Source organism: Mesitornis unicolor, unplaced genomic scaffold (assembly GCF_000695765.1).
Source record: "Mesitornis unicolor isolate BGI_N332 unplaced genomic scaffold, ASM69576v1 scaffold1640, whole genome shotgun sequence".
NCBI classification, from domain to species: domain Eukaryota; kingdom Metazoa; phylum Chordata; class Aves; order Mesitornithiformes; family Mesitornithidae; genus Mesitornis; species Mesitornis unicolor.
Window position 1 is genome coordinate 126,082 of NW_010157387.1, and position 8,532 is coordinate 134,613.

General features: G+C 42.1%; 1 protein-coding gene across 1 annotated transcript in view; it reads left to right on the forward strand.

Annotated features, from left to right (window-relative positions):
- Positions 1-7,566, forward strand: part of LOC104536989 (serum deprivation-response protein-like) — a 7,909-nt gene extending 343 nt beyond the window's left edge. The window contains 2 exon segments of the mRNA XM_010179749.1: positions 1-69; positions 6,772-7,566. The exon segment at positions 1-69 is cut by the window's left edge and continues 30 nt beyond it. Of these exon segments, the coding sequence (XP_010178051.1) occupies positions 1-69; positions 6,772-7,566 (864 nt within the window).
- The last annotated feature ends 966 nt before the right edge of the window (positions 7,567-8,532 follow it).

The window sequence follows — 8,532 nt, forward strand, 5'->3', positions numbered from 1 at the left end:
GTGCGACGCCTGGAGCAGCACCACGCACAGCTGCTCCGGCGGGACCGCTTCAAGGTGCTTATCTTCCAGGTGAGAGTCACCGCCCCTGCGCCCCACATGTCCTCACCCAGGCTGACCCACTAAACTTGAGGGACTAAACTTTCTACTAACCCAACAAACTTGGGGAAGGAGGTGCTTTTTATTCTTAGCAAACTTGGGGAAGGAGCTGGCTTCTTACTAACTCTTAGCAAACTTGTAAAAAGAGCTGTCATTTTGTTAGCTTGGCAAACTTGGAGAAAGAGCCTCCTTTCATTTGAAGCAAATTTAGGAGAAACACCCACTTTTAGCAAACTTGGAGGAGAGCCGGTTTTGCTAACTCCTAGCAAACCTGGGGAGAGAGCTGTCTGTTTTGCTAACTTTTGGCAAACTTAGGGAAAATACCCTTTTTTTGGCTAACTTTTAGCAAACTGTGGGGAAGAAGCCCTCTTTTACTCTTGGCAAACTTGGAGAAAGATCTGTCTTACTAACTTTTAGCAAATTTGGGGAAAGAGGCACCTTTTATTCTCAGCAAACTTGGGGAAAGAGCCATCTTTTACTAACGCTTAGTATATGTGGGGAAAGAGTTGTTTTGTTGTGGGCTGGTTTTTTTAAGCAAACTTGAAGAAAGGGCCCTCTTTTAGCAAACTTAAGAGTTAGCAAAATGGGCTCTTTTCTCAAAAGTGCCCCTAAAAACCACCGTTGTATCTGCCCTCAGAAGCAGGAGAAGGGGCAGTGCTGCAGCTCACTGTCACACTCAGCCTCACACCCCACTTTTCTCTTCAGGCTGTTCTGGCCCATTCAGAGATGAGCTAAAAAATTCAGCTAAAAACTCAAGCTTCCTGGGAGGCCATCCAGTGATAGCAGCAGTTTGCATATTTTCCCCTTTTTAAGCAATGGTCTGGAGAGAACACGGCATGAGCTTTAACTAAACACAGGACATGACTTTTACATCTTTTTTAAAAAAATAAAAATACCTCCCCGATGCACTGGAGGAGGGAAGGAGAGCGAGCACGGGGCTGGAGCAGCCACGGCTCAGGCATATCACCAGCTCCTCAGGCTAACTTGTCGGCTGCATGTTACATCTGTCAGTACCGAACTCTACTCCTTGAGTTGTTTGGTTTTTCTCTATTTAAACAAACCCAAATTAACCAGGCTGGCATGCCTGGTTAGTGCACAGGCACTTAGCCGAGAAAGGAAGCCCCCACCTCCCTGCTTATTGTTCTCCCAAATTACTGTCCAGGCTTGTCAAGCCAGAAGAGGAGGAGCTGCAGCATGTACCGAGCTCGGTGGTTTCCACCCTAGAAGGAATGTGGAAATTACTCCAGGGACTGGGTAAATTAAAAGACACATGTTCTCTGGACTTCTCCAAGTAATTTCAGATCCGTTACTGTAAGTCAAAACATCGCCATCTCCCAGGCTGTGTTAGCCAACAACTCCCATCTCTCACTGGAAAATATGTTGCCATGCCAGGGTGGAGCTGAACTTAACCAGTCCCAAGCCGATGCAGATCAGGAACACAAGCCTTAGAAAAGAAACACTCTAGTTAAATGCAGTAAAAAATAATTCAGCTGTCAACTGGGAATTGCTCCTGGCCTTGGTCTCTTACTAAAAGGCAGTGTGGCTGGCTGGCTGGAGAACCAGGGTGGCCGACACAGCTTCTCAGGGCGTGGGAGGGTGGCTGGGGCAGGCAGTGCCTGGGGTTTTCTCTGGTGGAGTCTGGGAGGAGCTGGGATTTTCCACTGGGGAAGAGGCCGCACCCGGCGGGATGGAGGGTACTCATAAGGCCATGTCCATACGCTTGCTGCTGGCCTGGGCAGAGCCCTTACCTGTGTGCCTACCTCCTCGAAATCTCCCTGCTGGGTCGTCTTATGGGTGGAAGTGGGATGACCTGGTAGTCAGTAGGGCTGTTGACTTGCTAGGATAATTGTACAGAGGGAAAAGAGCAGAAAGCTGGCTGGGTTTCTGTGCTGCCCCGACCAGAAATCCATGGAAAAACAATTGCAGGAAGGAGAAGTCACAGCAATGAAGCCATATTGACGCCAAATTTCTGGGGTGGGGGGAGGAAATCTGGATGTATGATTGGGGGATTTGTCTTTTCCACTGAAAACAATCCCACACAGCATGTTTCTCATTAGGACTTGCTTTTCCAGCTTATGAAGACAGCTCAGTATAAAAATAGAAATACACATTTGTGATTCATTCAGCATTCACCGTATACCTCAAACTCCCCGATACTTGGTGGGAGCACTGAGCACAGTCAAAACACATGACCGAGCTCCAGCTCTGCATTTTATGAAACCATGCCGCCGCTCGCCAGCGTCAGCTTTCCCTCGGCGTACACACCGAGAATGAACTGCATTTAGAAAAGTTCAGCTATTTACATATTTTCCATTAAAATGTTCAAACTTTTCTCTCCCTAGACTGTCCGCGTTGCTCCTAGTTTGCATAGATTTCTTTAATTGGTGAAATGTTTTAATGGAGCTCCATTCCAAGCATTTGAGGATGCAAAAGTTTTTACAAATGCCACAAGTGACACAGCAATTCAGCAAAACACTGAAGTGACTGTTTAAAAAATCCTTGTTAAGCTTTGGCATTGTTCCCCTTTATTTTGTTCATGCCACATGACCAGCTTTTTGGTTTTGGTTTGGTGGGGTTTTGTTTGTTATTTTAGCTGTAGAAGCAAAATGCACGATAAAGAAAAGCTCATGTTTAAATGTTCAATTAAATGTGATGTTTACTAGTGAATAGGACAGATAAATTAAGTCAAAATTATACCTTGGGGTTAAGCATATTGATATTCAAAGCCCTTTCAGGTACTGCTCTTTGTAAATGCTTTATTCCGAAATGAAGCAAGAGAAGGGCACAGGAAATTAGCCATTTGATTGTATCTTCTTGTTTGGGTTACTGTAATAATCTTTTGAAAAAGCAACTTCAACCTCAAAAATGAACAAGTGAGGGAAACAGAAGAATTGCAAACCAATATTGCTGTCATCTAACTACTAAATTTCCCACTGAAGCCTCACAGGGAGAATACTCTTAAGTTGATTAATGAAAAAAAAATCTCACAGCTCTTAGGACTTGATCCAGCTGTGCTATGGGAGGTCAAGGGGATGGTGCAGCCAAACCCACAACGCACTCCCAAAACACCCGAGCCCATGCGGGACGTGCAAATGGGCAGCCTGCAATTTCCTCCTCCTTGCCTGTGGTCCCAGCCTGCTCCCTGCCCTCCTCGCTCCCCGTGGTGGCATCCAGGTCTGAAGAGCATTTATTTGTCTGAAGGAAAGCAGGTGGAGCTATAGCTGTTTTTAGAAGGATTTGTCATCTTTCAGCCTATTTTGTGTAGCAAAACAAGTTTTAGACCAGTAATCATGTAGGCATATAACAGCATCTACAAAGTACAGAGGAGCCTGGACTGGTGTAAGCATGGGAAAATGCCATCTCCACTTCTTGAAGGCCATGGCCTCTTACCACAAATCTAACAAAAATCCAACCCAAAGCACACTGATTTCCTTTATGCAGCATTGGAAATTCAGCACTGCTGAGTAAATTAACTGCCTGTTCACTCAGGTCATCCAGTTTTGTTAGTACGCCATTATGGATCTTAACTTCCTTTCTGGTTGAGAAAGGGCTGAGATTATGGTCTATAGAAAGTTGCCGAGAATGGCTGATCAAAGCCACAGGGAAGGCGGCGATTTTTAACTCTGCAAGTATTACTAATATTAGCAGGAGTTGTTTTACACAGAGAACTTGCACAGATCTATTTGACTCCTGCATGGGAAAATAAAATTCAGAGGAGGTAGCTACCTACAGTCAGGCTTATCTGAGAAAATGCAAGTGCTGTTTTTGAACTTGGATGTGGAAAATAAGATGATGTTACTGCTTTCTCAGAATTTTAGATTAGATCAAGAAGAAAAGATCAAAGTTCTAAATTTTTTTGGCATGGAAAATAGTTATGCCGTTTGTTACAGTTGGCATTTTTCAGTGTATTTTTCTAGTCTTCCTAAATGAAGTACTATACTCCTTGAAAAATGTACCATAACAAAATACAGGTGTCATATAAAATTGTTAGACCGAAAAGTTACCGATAGCCCACTTACAACATGTTATCAGTGACTGTATTTGAAACAGAAACATCTGTTCCACCACAGAGCATTCCAGCTATATCACCTTTGTATTTCTAAAGCATTGTACTTAATTTATTTTCATTTGCATTTTAATGGTTCCTGTGATCCTAAGGTCTTTTAGAAACGTGAGATAGGAAAGCATGTCATTCCCATTTTACAAGCAGAGTAACAGGCGCCCAGAGGCTGCTGTTTTCCAGGGACATGCAGGAAGCTTAGACAGAGAGGTGATTTCTTGAATGCCAGCACTGTCTGATAGCCAAAGACCACCTAGAATCTGCTTTTAATTGAATCATTAGCTATTAGGCAGCACACTTTTGCTTTTTTTTTCTTTATAAATATGGATAGTTTGACAGTCTCCCTTATACCGAGTCACAAATTTGATAAAAACTGAAATAAAATCTATCTGCATATTCTTCTAGAGACCGCATGCAGTGCTTCAGTTTAATGTGAATACTGTAGACACAGAACTAAACGGACCTTGAGAAGAGCTACACCGACCCATCTCTGGCTCAGACTGCACTGTGATCAATCTCATACTACACCACTTTCCTAGACTAAACACTTGAAAAGTTAAAACCCATCTTTACTCATTAAAACCGGAGCTTTCTGTGCCATCCTGAATGTTGAGATGCTTAAAACTGTATGTGATTACCTAGCTTTGGAAAGAATGCACAAGACAAATTATGCTTTTTACTGAGTTCTCATGCTCTGAGGAATAATTTAACACTGCACCCACTCATGTAATCCACCTTTCATTAACTCAACGGAGAGAAAATACAAATATTTGTGTTGCAGTTACAGCTGTTTCCACTTAAAGCTGGTGCACATTTTCTTTGTTTTATTATTTTGACCACTGTTGCCAATAGTTGCAAGAACATTATAGGTGTCAGGAGAAGAACGTCAGCTTCATTAGATGTTCCACTGCAGGCAAAGGCCTTGGAAAGCCCTTCAAAGTATCCGACTGAAGCCGCTGGTCCAGGAAGGTGTGCGGAGACCGTAGAAGCAAAGCACATATGAACTGTCAAACAGCCATCAATTTTTGATAGTTTTCATTTTTAGTTCTCCAGTGGATATTCATCAACACACTCAAATCACTGCTTATGTGATTATATACTGTGTATGTATGGTATAACATTATTCTGCCTATCCATGTGCATATTCTTGAGTTCAGAAGTGCTACAAGGTAGTCAGGAGTATCTTGTTTTTAAAAGCAACCCTACAAAGTACTCTGGTATATTCACATAGACATCCTTACACAGTTTTGACAGCAAATTCAGCTCGTGACACTGTTCTCTCCAGTGATCACAGTTGTATGCTCAGTCCTGATATAATGAGCATGTACTTTGAAGTGTACGTGGCCTTTTTTCCCCGTAGTTGTACACTCAGGCCCACTAGGGACAGACCCAAGACTATGACAACCGTTTCTCAGCACTTGCTGCTTTTCATATCTAAAGATAAATGGTATGGGGATAAAAAAAAATATTCCTTTCAATCCATAACACTAGGCAATAATTGCATGCGCCCCGTCTGAAGGTGGTAAAAAAGGTAATAAATAGAGCATATACAGATCTAAGGCATAACGATTCCCAGAAAAGGGAGTGTTTGAGGAGCCTTATTTCCTTTGCATAGGCAGATGCCTGCAAAACTTAGCACAGAACAGAGTATTCATTGTGCTGCCTCTGAACTGCTCGGTGTTGCAGAGCTGCTGCACTTGGTAGTCTCAGAGGTCTTTCATTACAAAGTTCAGCTTCTGCCCTTGTTCAGCCTGTTTTTTCAGACACCTTCTTTCTTTCCATGCCCTTTCTTGGTTTTGTTTCTAAAAAACAATCATTTTCCTCTTAGTTAGAAGTGACTACCAGTGTTTTCTATGTGGTATAATATTTGTTTATTTCTGTATGCCATAAACTTTAAAAAATATTTTTCAAGGAGTTGCCTTATCCATATTTTTTAATATCTACCAATTTACCAACCAAATTTACTGTTGTTTTTTTTTTCTGTGCTGTAAATAGGCAGGAAATAGCACATACTCTAAACATCATAGATCGCATGGCTTCTTAGTACTAACAATCCAGCTGTAACAGCAACGTGCTGTATTTCTCTGAAACACAGTGGGAGTGCTAACGGCATTTGCCATCTAAGGTAACTCTCAGGTCCATCAAAGGTCTCTGCAGAGATATTCCCAAACTTTGGCTAAAAAAACCTGAAAGCTCTGGGGTTGTGTGAGTTCTGTAGGTCTACGCAGGAGTCTGTAGTACAACTTCCTTAGCCACCATACCATCCCTTCTCCCCAGGGATAGGTATACACTTTTACAGCTAAACTCTCTAATAAAAGTATCTAATTTAAATGACAAGGAATGGGATTTCCATTCTGTGTACATTCCAAGTCACTCTAAAAGAGAAATCTTACAGCTGACAGCTCATTAGTCTTATACTGTACCAGAAAATGGTTCAGTGGGCTTTGAGTGGTTTGTTACTGGTTAAATATACTGAAACAACAAGAAATGTTCAGCATCCTTCATCTCATCATGAGGGAAAAGGGAAAAAAATAAGTAATTGTTCAGGGTTGTGCTTTGTTTATTAAAATTATGTCCTGTGAACTATGAAACTCAAATATTGTCAATTATTTCAGGAGGAAAATGAGATCCCTGCCAGTGTTTTTGCAAAAGAGCCTATTCCCAGCATTACAGAAGGAAAAGAGGAGCCTGTGGATGAGAACAAAACACTGGAAGAAACATTGCACACAGTGGAGTTGGGTTCAGATGATGAAATGTTTCATGAGGAAGATGATATGGATGACAGTGCAGAGGAGAAAACAGAAGAATCAAGAGCTGAGAAAATTAAGAGATCCAGCCTCAAGAAGGTAGACAGCCTCAAGAAAGCATTTTCCCGCCAAAACATCGAGAAGAAGATGAACAAGATCAGCACAAAGATTGTCTCGCCTGAACGGAGAGAAAAGATCAAGAAATCACTTACTGTACATCATCAGAAATCCTCCTCTTCAAAGAGTTCAGCTTTCAAAGTATCTCCCCTTATGTTCAACGTGAAGAAAGCCCGTGAAGGAGAAAGCCCTGCTGAAGCTGAGGACAAGCCAACAGAAACTACAAGCAACGACCAAGCTGAGAATGAGGATGACATGTCCTTCACCGACATGCACTCAGATATGACACCTACCACCTCACTGACCGAGGAGGGCAAAGCAGCAGTTGATTCTCTAGAGAAGGAAGCCAGAAGGGAAGGGAACACCATGATAAACAACAACATCGAGCTGTCCATTGTTGAAGATGATGAAGAGTATGGGATGCCTCTAGAAGCTCCTAGCCAGAAACTGTATGATGAAAGAAACAACCCAGTTGGTGGGGAAACGGAACAATCTGACGAAGAAACGACCCAAGCAGCTGTCCTGCAGATAGACCAAACGGCGTAATCAACACGAGCCTTCCTTTGCCTTCCAGATACGCATGGTTTTACTTAGGCGAGTAACTGGTTTCTGCTACACAGGCGGTAGCGGCGATTCAGTTTCTTACATCCTTTTCTCTGCAGTGGTAATTTATTGCACTGTGTTGGAATGCAGAGTGAACAAGGTCAATGACACAGGCTGCAACATGCTCCATTTTAGGCCGAGTCACTGATGTTTATTAATTTAGAGATGCTGTCAGCTGGCGTAAGAGACTAGCAGGAAAAGTATGACTAGTAGAAGCAAGCTGGTCAGCTGGCTTTCTTATAGTTAGATCTGAGGAATGCGTGGAGAGTACTCAAAACCCAAACATTTCTATTCCGTTTTCTTCTCTGTCAGTATTTCACAGCACTGTGAGTAGTTTTGTATGTAAATGTAGAAATACCAATGAGAACATTGGATTTCAGTTTCCGTGCTACACTCCGTGAATACTAACAGCCTCAGTAACCGTGCAGTAGTTTGTTTGGGGCTTTTCTCCACAACGCTCTTCACCTAGAAGAGCAGAGCTCTTCTAAATGAGATCTAAATGCTCTAAAAGAGCAAAGCTGAAAAGCTGGTTCCATCAATTTCAGTGGGGGAAAGATTTTTGCCGGAAGCCTCTCTCTATTCACTTAGAAGAAATGACTGTTTAGGTGCAGATGAAAAGATGTCTTTCAGTCTACCAGAGTTACAGAAATGCACTAGTGACAAGCATGAATGTGTGATCAGCCACTGTACCTTAAAGGGATCAGAAACTGAAAACAAAAAATAAAATAGAAGGAACTTGATAGAAACATGGAGATAGTCTGGAGAAAGTATGAGATTCTATGAAATGTAAAAAAAAATAAGAAAGCAAAAATAAAGCCCCACAATATTAAATCTATGCTCCCAGCTTAAAGACTATATACTCAGATAACACTAATTAATTCTTAGTCGTTATAACAGTACACTCTCAAT